We start from the raw sequence: 14,278 nt of genomic DNA, 5'->3' as shown, positions 1-14,278 counted from the left end.
AGAGGGCGGGGGGCAGAGGGCAGAGGGCGGGGGGCAGAGGCGGGAGGAACAGCACACAGGAACAGCTGAGGAGGTCCGCAGAAGGGGGCGAGCGTCTCCCCCTAAGCCCCCAGGGCAGCAGTAGGACAAAGCTTTGTGTCCTCCTCCCCTCCCCTCCCCACGTGCTCTCCACTGAGGAGTCAGGGCTCTGGGTGGCCGCAGCTGCCTGTCTAGGGATCTGTGCGCTAGGCCAGGGTAGGCCAAGTCAGAGGAGGGCCGGAGCCGCTTTGACCTGGCAACGTTCCGGCGCCCCCTCCCTCCCCCAACATTCCCTTCACAGCAGGCGTGGTAATTGGGTTTTACACGGAGCCCTCTGGCACTGACCTAGTTGTCCTGGTTCCCGCCTTCCTCTGTCCCTGTGTGTTCGCCCCTGATGTTCTTTAAACCCCAGGCATTGTGCCTTCATATGTCCTGATTTCATCCTCCACTCTGATTCTGCTGGGCAAGGTCAGGCTGGTGCCGGAGCCTGGAGCAGGCATTCTGGGTGCCTGGCATAGCATGTGCTTCTCAAGGGCGCCCTGCTCTGGGCCCACCTCTGGGAATGAGACAAGTGAGGCCCCGGGTCTGCACCCTGGACAGCTGAGCAGCAGGTGATGGCCTGAGCGTGACCCCATTAGGGGCCTCCTCCCTGATGCTGCGTCCCCATGTGTGTGAGGAGGGATGGAAGGGCTTCTGGGGACGGACCAACTCCTCATCTGGAAGTGGCAGCAATAATGCAAAGTGCACGGGCTCAATTGAAATAACACGTGGGGGGCACAAGGCCTGGCACCGGATGAGAATGTCCATCTGTCTGTCCATCTCCCTCCCTCTCTCATCATTTCCTCACCTGCAGAATGGAGGCCTGGACATCCCGGTGAGAGCCCTGTGCCCACAGGGACCGTGTGTCCACTACCGGACACTGACCACCTGCGCTGGAGCAGCACAGATGGGAGCATCTTCTGCCGATTAGAACATCTCTGGGGGTGGGGGGTGTTCTTGGGTTCCCCATTCACAGGTGAGAGCACCTGAGGCTATGAATGACAAAGGGACTGTGTCCAGGGCTCAGAGCTGCTCCCACTGGACTCAGGATTCAAGCTCGGTGACCGACCTCTGTGCCCCTGCTCTTCACCCCTGCTCCGGGCTGACCAGATGTTTGGCAGCTCTGGGGCTATCTGGGTGGGTAGAGGGTGAGCAAAACTTGTCCTGAAGCGGGTCACCACCCTGGCGCCTTCACCAGCCCTGTGGGTGGCCGAGCATGTCCAGGTCTGGATTCTGACAGGTTGCAGCTTGTTTTTTTGAGACTTGTCAGCATGGGGCTGCCAGGGAAACAGGTGCCTGTCTCTAACAGGGATGTTTACCCGGCTGTGCTCTGAAGGGGCATGTTCCTTGATTCCTACAGGGCTTGGGGCCAGTCCCTGTAAGAGGGAGCCTCGAAAGGGTCGGCTGGGGGGCACAGATGGCTTTGGGCTTAAACGGGGCCAAAGCTTTCACCAGCTCCTGCAAACAGTTCCCTGAATGTGGAGGTTTGGCTGAAATCAGGTGGGCGACATCAGCTGCTCCCCACACCCCCGCCCGGAATCCCCCCACTGCCCCCTCCCCAAGACATCCCCCCAATTTCAGAATCACCTCTGCTTGGTCTCCCAGCTCCTGTAAGCCGCCAAGCATGAAGCCTGCCCTCCGAGGCTGTATGAATAATAGAACTGAAATCATCCCTAGTTAAAAATAGATACTCTTCTTAATAAATATTTTACGTACTGTCTTTAGAAGATACAGATCCCCTGTCTGAAGAGTTAAAGAAAACCCTGTTATCGAACCCAAAGACTGTAGGAAAGGCTCAGCCTGACGTCCCCGCAGCCACAGCTCCTGACCGGGATCCACCCCCTCTTCAGTGACATTCACTGAAAACAACCCGCACCGGTACTGACGGAACTCCCAGCCGGGAGCAGCCTGGGAATTCTTGGGCGTGTTAGTCACCTATGAATCTGATGGAGGCAAATCAGTTATCCGATGCCCCTTGGCTAAGTGAGGCTCGGAGTTCAGAAAAGCCAAAAGCAAGTTCTCATGTTCCCGCTGTACAGAAGGACTCCCCTCTGTGAGCGGAAACTGGGGGCGTCTGGGGGCAGTCTCAGGGAGGGAGAGAAAATTCTGGGTGGGGAGGCGGAAGTGGTTGGACTTTAAAGTGCTGGCCCATTTCAGAAAACTTTGCAAATGCAGTATAACCTTGAAGGTCTGCGTTAATTAGGACACGGCATGATCTAGATACAGCGAATGAATCTGAATAATCTGCAGAAACAGCTCCCAATCTTGACCGCCTCCTCCCCGCTATGATCTTCCCATGGAAGACAGGGCAGGCAGGAAATGCTGGGGTCTGCCCAGCATGCAGACCACTTCAAATAACCCCCGCTCTGCAGGTCCCAAGAGAATGGCTGGAAACTGGATATTGAAGGGGCAGAGTGTGCTGAAGCTAGGACAGGTGAACCAAATGGGGTTTGGGGCTGATGTCTCAGCATTGGTCTCTCTGCCTGGACTGGCAACTCCACACCCCATCTTGTTTCCTTGGACTGAGTGCAGAGACCCTTCCCTGTGAGGCCCACCTGCCCTGAGGATGGGCCACTCTCTCCCTTGTGCTCAGCTTACTTTGAGGAGATTTTGGTTTAGCACCCAGCACCCTGATGAATGGGTGGATGGATGGATGAACAGATGGATGGATGGATGATGGATGGATGGGTGGTGGATGGTTGGATGGCTGGATATATTGATGGGTATGTGGATAGATGGATGGGTGGATGGATGGATGGATAGATGGGTGGGTGGATGGATGGAAGATGAGTGGATGGATGCATGGGTAGGTGGATGGGTATATGGGTAGATGGATGGATGGATGGATGGATGGAAGGGTGGATGCATAGATGGATGGGTGGATGCATGGATGGGTGGATGGATGGAAGGATGGATGCATAGATGGATGGGTGGATGCATGGATGAGTGGATAGATGAGTGGATGGATGCATGGAGAGGTGGACGGATGGATAAATGGGTGAGGGGATGGAAGAATGTGTAGATGGGTGGATGGATAGGGAGTATGTGTGCATGGATGGATGGATGGGTGCATGGATGGATGTGTGGATAGAAAAAGGCACCTTGTATCAGATTCCAAAGGGGAATTGATCACAGAATAAAAATGGGAGCCCAGTCACTCCATTACTCCAGGGTTGATCATAAACATGGTAATGTGCTTTAATCCTTCTCTCCTGCTGCCCTCTATCCTTTGCTTTCCAGTTCCTGCATTACTGGCTGGAAAGGCAGGGCTTGGGGAGCAGGGAGAAGGAGTAGGGGAGACCAGAATTGCAGAGGACAGACAGTGAGAGTTCAAGGACCCGATGCTGGACTCTCCCACGTGGCCCACCTGGAGACCTTGAGAAGCCAGGCTGCCCCTCCACTGTCAGGGCACTTTAGGACGTTATTATTTTTCCCAGTGTTCCTTGAACAAAGCCGGTGCTGGAACGTTGGGCAATCAGAACTCAGCACCTACCCGGGCTCTCGTTGGGCAAGGCTTTGTGGGGGATACAAAAGAAGTTAAAAAAAAAAAAGACATCCAATTATTTCAATAGAAAGCATTTTTTTTAAATCCATGCCACTGTACCTACACTTGTTTTACGTTTTTTGTTTTGGAAGGTACAGGGAAGAAAATCATGAAATGTTTTCATGTCTCTGTGATTGAGCAAATGCTTAAAATATTAAACTATTGCTTAATAATTGATTAAAACTAACCTCAGTTGGAGCCAATCACCCATTTGGCAGGATCTCTTTAAACTTTTAAGGCCTTTTAGCTCCCCCTGGCCGCCTAACCTTTCTCTGGTCTGATTCATTCAGGTTTCAGCAGACAGTTTGCCTCTTGTTGATTGATGATGTCACGAGGCCTCTATTGAGCTGTGGGATGGTTGACCCAGGCTGGATTCAGAAAAAGTAAAGTCCTAGCAACACTGTTTCTGAAGAGGTAGTGAGGGGAGGAGGGAAGGAAGTCAGAATGTCTGCAAATAACAGTACTGAGGTTTCTAAGATGCAGAAGGGGAATCAGAGGTAAGGCTGTGTGGCCTTCAGAGCCACTTAAGTTGTCTGTGACTTGAGTTTTCCCACTGAATGACAATTATGCCGGCCTCTCTGTTTTTCAGGGAGGATACTAAAAGCACTGAGCTGAATGGTTTAGAAAGTGGGCTCAGGCGTCAGACTGCCCTGATCCAACCCTTCCCCAGAGGTTGCTTCATGTGTGACCTTGGATGAGTTTCTTAGCCTCTCTGTGCCTCAGTTTCCTCATCTATAGAATGGGGGTAAGCGTAGAAATGCCCTCCTGAGCACATTAGGTAAGGTATTCTCAGCGTTAGCCACACTGGGAAAGGGCTCCGCTGTGGTTGCTGTGCTGATTTTAAAACAAGTACTTTGAATTCTGTAAGAGAAAGGGCCATTATATGAACAGCCAAAGTCCCCCAAACTAAGCACAGTCTTCAAGAGATATGTGTACACCCATGTTCATGGCAGCATTATTCACAACAGCCAAAAGGTGGAAGCAATCCAGTTGTCCATCAGTGGATGAATGGATAAACAAAATGTGGTCCATCCACACAACAGAAAATTATTCAGTCTTAAAAATGAAGGAAATTCTGGGCTTCCCGGGTGGTGCAGTGGTTGAGAATCTGACTACCAATGTAGGGGATACGGGTTCGAGCCCTGGTCTGGGAGGATCCCACATGCCGCGGAGCGGCTGGCCCCGTGAGCCACAATTACTGAGCCTGCATGTCTGGAGCCTGTGCTCCGCAACAAGAGAGGCCGCGATAGTGAGAGGCCCGCGCACCGCGATGAGGAGTGGCCCCCGCTTGCCGCAACTAGAGAAAGCCCTCGCACAGAAACGAAGACCCAACACAGCCATAAATAAATAAATATTTTTTTTTAAAAAAAGGCAAAATTCCAAAAAAAAAAAATGAAGGAAATTCTAACATATGCTACAATGCAGATGAACCTTGAAGGCATTATGCTAAGTGAAATGAGCTAGACAAAAGAATACAAATAATCTGTGATTCTACTTATATGAGGTTCCTGGGGTAGCCAAATTCATAGAGATGCAGTAGAATGGTGGATGCCAGGGTTATGGGGGAGGGGAAATAGGCATTTAGTGTTAAATGGGGACAGAGTTTCAGTTTGGGAAGATGAAGAAGTTCTGGAGATGGATGGTGGTGACGGTTGCACAACAACGTGAATGTGCTTAATGCTACTGAACTGTCCACTTAAAATGGTTAATATGGTCAATTTTATGTTATCTGTATTTTACCACAACGAAAAGTAATAACTAAAAACATCACTAAGCACACCTGCCTCCTGTCCTGAGTGTGTCACCCCTGATTGGGGCCAGACTCATTTGCTGTCTGTGGATGGTGCTCAGATGTGTATGGATGGGGCAGGGCTCTTTCATGACAGCTCAGCAGGGGCTGAAGAGCCCCCTCCCAACCTGCTGGGTTATCCGCAGACCAGCTGAAAGAAGCTTCAAGGGTCCACAGCTGGATGAGCCAACCTCACCCTTCTATGCCATTGGTGGGAGTGGAAACTGATCTGGCTTCTTCAGGAGGGGGTCCTTGGGAAGGTGTATGCGAAACCTTAAAGACATGCCCAGGCCAGAGCCTCTGAGGAGTGGAGTTGTTGTTTGAACCCTGCCTGGTCCTAACTTAGCCTGTGCTCATTCTCCTTGATCCAGCCAGGCTCGGTAGCATCATCACTCAGTGGTGGAATGCGGTACAGGAGGATAGGGATGGGGACTGGACCCAACCCTTGTGAATCCCCCATCACCAGAGAACACAGGCGACAATGATGACAATGCTTTCCAAGATGCTGTTAACAGTCATGTGAATTCCTGCTGCCTTCCTAGGGCTGAGGGCTTAGATTTTTTTTTTTTATGCAGACCATTTTTAAAGTCTTCACTGAATTTGTTACAATACTGCTTCTGTTTTATGTTTTGTTTCTTATTTTTTGGCCACGAGGCATATGGGATCTTATTTCCCCAACCAGGGATCGAACCCACACCCCCTGCACTGGAAGGCGAAGTCTTAACCACTGGACCGCCAGGGAAGTCCCTAGAGCTGAGGGCTTAGAAAGTACTTTCACATGGTTGATTTTCTTCATTTCCTACAGCCTGCCTGCCCCATCCCTCGCTACAGACTTGTCTATTTATTTTATTTATTTATTCATTTTGGCCACGCAGCACGGCTTGCAGGATCTTAGTTCCCTGACCAGGGATTGAACCCGGGCCCAGGGCAGTGAAAGCACTGAGTCCTAACCACTGGACCACCAGGGAACTCCCAAGACTTCTCCATTTAAAATGGCCAGCGTGGGCCTCCCTGGTGGCGCAGTGGTTAAGAGTCCGCCTGCCGATGCAGGGGATACGGGTTCGTGCCCCGGTCTGGGAGGATCCCATATGCCGCGGAGCGGCTGGGCCCGTGAGCCATGGCCGCTGGGCCTGCGCACCCGGAGCCTGTGCTCCGCAACGGGAGAGGCCACAACAGTGAGAGGCCCGCATACCGCAAAAAAAAAAGAAAAAAAAAAAAAAATGGCCAGCGTAAGGTACGCCTTCTCAGGGGGCTATGGGGCAGGCCTGTGGGAGACCAGGGGTGGGGGGGGCGGGGGAGGACACCAGCACTGAGAGTCACACACAGACTCAGCATCAGCTGAAAGGGCCACAACCATACAAAGCTGGGATCCAAGTTCAGGCTTCCTCATTTTCTTTCCTCCTTTTATCATGTGTACGCTCTTTTGAAAACTCAAATTAAAAAAGAAAAAAATGTTAAACAGTTCAGAGAGGTTTATAAAGAACTCTCTTCCTATTCCTCCTTTCTCAGCCCTGAAGGCAAGCACTTTTAACTGTTTCATTTTTAATTATATGGTGGTCGCCTCCGCAAGCCTAAATAATATGCTCATAACGCCATTTCTTGATTTATCTGCTTTAGAGATTGTCTGCTGTGCTGGGTGAGGCTTCCTCACTGACAGCACCTGGCCCCGCCCCGCCTCCGTGCGGTTCACCCTCTACCGCTTCCTGACTTTGGATTCTGTGCTCGGCTCTGTCTCAGGTATGAGCTTCTGCAGTCTCTCTGTCCTCCTGGGGAGAAGGGGGATGTGGGCCTGCCTGGGACACCCCTGCTTCCACTCAAGTTTTGCGCTGACCTGGTTGGTGGTCTTTCATTCCAGTCCGAGGCACTCTCATGTCTCAGGCTTTGGCCCCAGAGTGACGCTCTACATTTGAAAGCACATGCACGTGAACACTACATGGCGAGCAGGGCCGGGCCTGGCTCCTGGTCCTTAAGGTTCTGAGGCTCCAGGCCCCTTGCAGGACTGCTCACCTGGGCTCTGTCACCCCACCAGGGGTTCAGAATCACTTCTTCTCATTTTCATTTGCATACGTTGGACCAGGCCTTTCTTATAGGCACTCCATTTTCTCCTGCGTCTTGATTGCTTGTTCCTTCCTTTTTGCAGAGAAGAAGCCCCTGCCCTGACCCTATCTCATCCCTGTTACCCTCTATGTATGGCTTGGACTCCATCCATCCTTCTCAAGGCTCAGACCAGGGGCTCCACACTTGGACCAGAACTTCCTGGCACAGACTTTTGTTATTCCTGCATTTCTCATCACCTTTCTTTTTTGCCGCTGCATCTTGGATTTACTCCAGTCATTGTGTCATTTTGGTACCTTGGGCTTTCTTGTTCATGCTGAGGCTTTTGTTTCAGGGAAGTGGGCTGTCTGTTCACGTGTGAGACTAGCGAGGCTGGTGTGGAGCAGGCATGGCTGGGATTTGAGGACTGACAGGCTGTGCTGCAGGGCAGCTGCCGAGAGCCCCCGGAGGCCAGCATCATGTTGGTTACTAGGGGCAACCAACACCCAGAGACCTCAATGCCTATGTTCCAGATGAGGAAGCTGAGACCCAGGGGGCAAGTGGCTTGTCCAAGGTCACATGGCAAATTGGTGGCCAGAACCCAGGTCCTCTGAGTCAAGAATCCAGGTCCCTCCACTGGACTGCTTTGGTTGGAGCCACCCTGGAGAACTGGGCTTCCTAAACACACGGACCAGTCTGTAAAGCTCTCACAAGGGGGCTCGTGACCTCGGTCACAGACACCCCTGCTCCTCGGCGCTAACCTTCCTTCCTTGGCTCTCCTCTGCTCCATCCACAGCTGCCCTTCCCAGCAAGCTCGTGCTCTGAGGTTTCAGAACAAAAACAACCTCCAGGACTATTTGACTAGAGAATACAGGCCAGAAATCCACTGTGGGACCTTCACACTGAAGAGATTTTGTTGATTTTCTTGCCTTGAACAATCCAGTCTTACAATTAACTGGAGATCCGAGCCTCCACGTGTGTGGGAGAAGGGCTATGGGCTGGAACCATTTGCAAAGGGGCTGCTGGTCTTTGGGGGCCGGTGGGCGGGCTCACAGGCCAGCTTTGAGGGGACTTGGCCTCATTTCATGACCTGGAACTTTTGTCTCCTCTACACGTCAGGCACTTTCCCACAGGCAGCCCCATGGGTTCCCCTTTTAATGTCGAATCGCAGAACTTTAGTGCGGAGTGGACTTCTGTCCTGTCCCTTCATTGTAGAGGCAGGGGATAGGGGGTCCACGTGGGACTGGGCCAGGCCACTCAGTGGCTTTCTTGGGGGGGACACTGTTGGTGTTTGGGGCAGGTTGTATTAGTCAGGGTCCTCCGGAGAAACAGAATCAGTAGGATATATATACAGAGAGAGGGAGTGGGGAGTAGTGGGGAGGAGGAGAGAGAGAGAGGGACTATTTTAAGGAATTGGCTCCTGAGATTGTGGGGCTGGACCATCTGAAGTTTGCAGGGCAGGCTGGCAGGCTGGACATTCCAGCAGGAGTTGATGTAGCGGTTGTGAGCCCAAAGGCAGTCTGGAGACAAAATTCCTTCCTCTTCTGGGAACCTTATCTTAAGATAAGGCCTTCGATTGATTTGATGAGGCCCACCCACATTAGGGAGGGTCATCTATTGAGTTAAATGTTAATCTCATCTGAAAAGTACCTTCGCAGCAACATCTAGATGGTGTTTGACCACACAACTGGGCACCATGGCCCAGCCAAGCTGATACAGAAAATTTAACGATTGCAACGATTCTGTGTGTGCAGTTGTGGGACATTTGGCATCCCTGGTCCCTGCCCACTCAGCACCATAATGTCCCCAGACCTGTGACAACCAAAGACAAGTCCCCTCTCTACTTCTGAATGAGCCCTGGATCAGGGGTGAGGGGGGTCTCCTATGAGAACCTCTTAGGGAAGGTGGTGAGAGAGCCGAAATTTCCCTGGGACCCTTAGCCAGTGCCTCAGGCACCAGGCTCCATGAGCATCTAGCTTTTCTGCTCAACTGGGGGTTAATGTCTTGAGCCTAGGGAATGCCTCCTCGCCCGTGTCCTCCAGAGCACATGGCCACAATAGCGGCCTTCGAAACCGGCCCAGAAATCAGATATTTCTGTAATAATTAAAGATCATTTGGGGTCCAGCTCCCGGGGACGTTATGTGGTTAAAACAGAGCTGTTTCATTTCATCCCCAAGTGTGAGACCGTGATATTAGGAATTCTAATGTGACCGAGTCCCTGCTGACCCCAGCTCCTGTCCTTTAGGGAGCCTGATGACCGCAACTCAGAGGCAGTGTGGATAATGGGGGGACCTGCTGCTTAACCCTTGATATTTACCAACCTTGGTCAGCTCGTCAATCCCCAGTCCCAAATTTGCTAAAGTAAATGCTACGCCCTTTTCATAGAGCTGTCATGCATAAAAACTGCCAGTGTTCCCTCGTTCCTAGCCCCCCAGTGAGCCCTGCAGCAGGTGGCTGCCAGCACACTGGGGGTGCTCTGAGGACAAGCCTGTGACAGTCTCATCCCCTTTCTTTCCCAGCCCAGCTTGCCTTGGTCTGGAGACCCAAATAAGTCCAGGGATGGTTCTGTACCCTTGTGTACACCCAGGAGAAGCGAACGCTTGACCCTCCAGCCCTGGCAGTTGGGGTCCAGCTGGATGACACCTGGAGTGGGGAGGAGGAGGAGACGGAGTCATTGGCACAGGGATTTCAGCCCCTCCTGCGTGGCTGGATGCTCCTGTCCCCCCTCTGACCTGGACCGCCCTCACCACCTCCTGCCCCATCCAAAGGGGAGGGGAGGCCAGCGAGACAGGGAAAGAAGACAGAGGGTTTGGGACCACAGTGGCAAGTAACCCCCAAGTCACAGAGACCATAATAAGCTGATATGAATGGAGAGTTTTTATATGTCAGCCCCTGCATCGGGCTCTTTGTGTAGACTGTCTCACATACCTCCCCTGCACGTGCCCGTTCCCCCTCACTATCACACAAGCCCCACGTCCATATAAGGCTTAAATGGGTAAAAAGCCACTTCAAATGTCTATCTCTAAACTCAGAGTCATACAAGGACACGGTTCACACAGGTATTTCACCCTAGTATTTGTGCATTGTTTTTGTAAAGTCATGTCTTTTTTCATGATATGATTTGGTTATCACTGTAGTAGGTATCTGAGTGCCTATTAGTTACTCATTTTTACTGATGGGAGGATTATAGGTCTAAGATATAGTACCAACAAGCTCACAGTCTTGTAAGAGGTACAGGTGTAATAAATATAATGTAATGTGCAGCTCTAAGGTGAGATGGCTTATCGACCAAGTCTCTACTGTTCTGAATCCTGCCTCTGAACATAGAAAGTGCTGTTTACCCTAAGAGGATTCCCTAAGTCACTGATTGAATCAGTGAGTTCTCCTAGAAGCATTTATTAGGCTGAAGAAAACATTTTCTTTTGAACAGTACTTCCTCTCATTGGTATAATTCTATAGAGGTGGCCAAAGGATTTTATGTCATCTAATTTTTTCCTCACAACAACCTTATGGGATGGGTAGAAAAAGAATTATCCTTACCCCATTTTACAAATGAAGGAAGTTGCAAGGCTACTGAGGTAGATTCTGGGCAAGAACTTCCGCTCCTTGGCCAGAGATTCATTTATTCATCTACTCATCCATCCACCCATCCACCCACCCATCCACCATCCATCCATCCACCCATCCATCCATCCATCCACCCATCCATCCATCGACCTACCTATCCACTCATCCACCCATCCATCCATCCATCCATCTATCCACCCACCACCCAGCCACCCACCTATCCATTGCCAGGCCCAGGGCTAAGTGCTGGAGGACAGAGGTGGCTCCGGCTCTCAAAGAACTCCCGGTCTGGAAGGTTGTTTGGATCCTGTAGGTTATGGTGGTGGCTTATGTTCTCCTCGACATTTCAAGATTAGTTTCTTCCCTCACGAACAATCTGGGGACAAGCAAAGGCACCTGGTAGCAAACTCCTTCAGCTTGGGTTGGGTGGTTGGTACACCTGCAAGTGATAGACACAGGGAAGAGCACTGACGTCCCACAAATTCCTGAACGTCCCTATACGAAGTGCTGAGTAGTAGTATTTTGGTGCCTAAGCCTCCGGGCAATCACGGGAGAGGATTTCTGGTTTCCCTCTGGATGCTAAGAGGTAGCAAATCTTCTTTTGATGGATTAATGGATCTAAATGTCATGAGGGCTCCTGATTTACAGCCTACATTCTCATCTGCCCTCCGTAGCCTGGCAGAACCTTAGAGAAAAGTTCTTGAGCAGCCGGGTCAAAAGAAGGATGTTCTTTTAAAGCAAGAGGAGAACGTTGTGACAACACAGGAATGATGTCATGAAGGAAGACCCCTGACATGTTCAGCAACCAGGAGGAGGATCAGCAACTGGGACCCCACCTGCTCAAGTTCCAACTTTGAACCAGACACCAGCCACAAAGAGCCCTCCCCTCCGCTGAGGGTGTGCAATAAACATGCCCCATACAGATTTGCCACCACGGTGTGGGGGGGGCTGCTGCCTCTGTGGGATCAGGGGAGCATCAGGAGGACACTCTCTCTGCCCCAGTATCTTCCTACTGGCCCACCCCTATGCCTGGGTGGTCCCCGTTAGCTGTCAGTTCACTTGAGTTAAAGCAATGAGGGTGCTAGAGATCCCTGCAGAAACCAAGGAAACCAAGGAGGAGGGGGTGGCGGCGGCAGCAGTGCCTTCCCCATGCCCACCCCATGATGGTTCCACTTCCCAGACAGCCTTGCTCTCTGACAGCTGGGTAGGAGCTGGGCCTTAGGGAGCTGGTACATAGGACAGGTCACTTTTTAAAATTGTGGTAAGATATTTATAACATAAAATTTTCCATTTTAACCATGTTTAAGTGTACAGTCAGTGGCATTGAGCACATTCGTGTTGTGCAACCAACACCACCATCCGTCGTCAGAACTTTGACATCATCCCATATTAGAACTCTGTGCCCATTACACAATAGATCCCCATTCCCGCTCCCCAGGCCCTGGAAGCCACCATCCTCCTTTCTGTCTCTGTGAATTTGACTCCTCTAGGGACCTCATATAAGCGGAATCGTACAGTATTTGTCCTGTTGTGAGTGGCTGATGTCACTGAGCATAATGTCCTCAAGGTTCATCCATGTTGCAGCCTGTGTCAGAATTTCCTTCCTTTGACTGCTGAATAATATTCCATTGAATGGATGGACCACACATTGTTTATCTATTCATCTATTGATGGACACTTGGGTTGCTTCTACATTTGGGTGGTTGTGAGTGATGCCGACATGAACCTGGGGGTACAAGCATCTGTTCAGGACAGAGCACTTGTGATGGGAGCCAGAGGGCAAGGGGTGGAGGGAAGGGTCACCAGAGCTGCCCGGCTGCAGTGGGGGCTCTGCCTTCTCCAAAGTGACCTGCCTCTGGCTTGATCATCGTTCACCCTGTGACGTTCCTCAGTTGTGTGGACACACTGAGTGCCAAGACCAATCTTCTCCATAAGTGGCGTCTCCCCCAGCATCCCAGGGAGGGAGGGAGATGCAGGGGAGACTCGAGAGCTATCGCAACCTAGCTGACAGGCAGCCGAATCCAGGACTGACTACCCTTGTTCTGGATTGTTTCAGTGGCCAAGCCCACCCACCGCCTGGTGAAGAGGGGCAAAGCTGGCACAGCAGAAATGTCACTGTCCAATGACAATGATATCGACAAGGCAATGCCATCCTCATCAAGGTGAGTTTCTTCATCAGAACCAGTCAGTGAGTTGCTCATAAAAGTGATGGAGAGACCTCAGAGGCCTGCCCCTGGAAGTGTGGTGTTGCAGTGTCTGTATTGGTCAGCTACTGGCCCAATAACGATGCATAACAAGCCAGCCCAACTCATGGCTTCACGTGGCAGCACTGACTCTCCTGGATTTGGGGGTGGCTGGGGGCTGCCTCACGCGGCGTCTTGGCGCTCTCGTCCTCCTCGGGTGGGTGGCCTCACTGGGGTGGCTTCTTGTTCTGGAGAAAGAGGCGAACAAGGGGGAGAGTCTACCCCCCAGTATGTTCACAGCCCCTGCTTTTGCTGCTTCACTAGTGTCTCACTGGCCAAATCAAGTCTCAAGGCCAAGCCTGAAGTCCGGGGTCAGGGAAGCACGTTCTGCCTCTGTGGGAAGAGCTGCAGGTCACTTGACAGAGGATGGGGACACAGAGAGGGGTGAAGACTGGGGGGAAATCTGCCACCTCTCCAGAACGTTCCAACAAAAGCTGGATGGCCACCGCTCTTGGGTTCCCCTCTGGCCCTGGAAGGTAGGCTTATTTGTTTCCACTGTAAGGTGCTCTGATTGATGCCAGTCCCCAAATCCTGTGACTCTTAATCAATGCCCGATGAATCATACACATACAAACAAAATTCATTCTCTGCCAAGATAATCCTGAGGGCCTCCAGTGTCTCTCCTTTATTCCCAAAGCCCATGCAAATGCATCTTTTTTGTTCCAGACTTACTGGGAAGTAAAAGATTTTGTCTGCGGGCTGATGGGTATTAGCAGAGCTATATGGGGCTTGAGTGGAAATGCGGAATTTGTGTGGATCAGCCCGAGCTGTGTTGGCAGGGTCTGGGAGGAAGAAGTGGCATGCTGAAATTCTGCCCAAGTTGTGGCTGTCATCTGCCTTGAATGCCAGACTCGCTCTTTTTGGGGTGTGTGTGTGTGTGTGTGTGTGTGTGTGTGTGTGTGTGTGTGTGTGTGTGGCTATGGATCATGCTGTAAAGTTTCCTTGCTCTTGGCTGTTTCTGAGAAGGGCCTGGATTACTGAAGAAAATCCAGCTTATGTGTCCAAGGACAAAACAGGCTGTTTATCTTTGGCTCGTACATGCTT

The 14,278-nt window shown here is 51.4% G+C and overlaps 1 protein-coding gene across 1 annotated transcript in view; it reads left to right on the top strand.

Moving 5' to 3' along the window:
- Positions 1 to 13,847, top strand: part of ENDOV (endonuclease V) — a 96,646-nt gene extending 82,799 nt beyond the window's left edge. The window contains exons 9-10 of the mRNA XM_060080723.1: positions 13,048 to 13,153; positions 13,499 to 13,847. Coding sequence (XP_059936706.1) covers positions 13,048 to 13,153; positions 13,499 to 13,622 — 230 coding nt within the window. The 3' untranslated portion in view covers positions 13,623 to 13,847. The remainder of the gene's footprint in view (positions 1 to 13,047; positions 13,154 to 13,498) is intronic.
- Positions 13,848 to 14,278: the final 431 nt, after the last annotated feature.

This window comes from Mesoplodon densirostris, chromosome 18 (genome assembly GCF_025265405.1).
Source record: "Mesoplodon densirostris isolate mMesDen1 chromosome 18, mMesDen1 primary haplotype, whole genome shotgun sequence".
Taxonomy (NCBI): Eukaryota; Metazoa; Chordata; class Mammalia; order Artiodactyla; family Ziphiidae; genus Mesoplodon; species Mesoplodon densirostris.
This window is presented reverse-complemented; position numbering and strand designations above follow the sequence as displayed.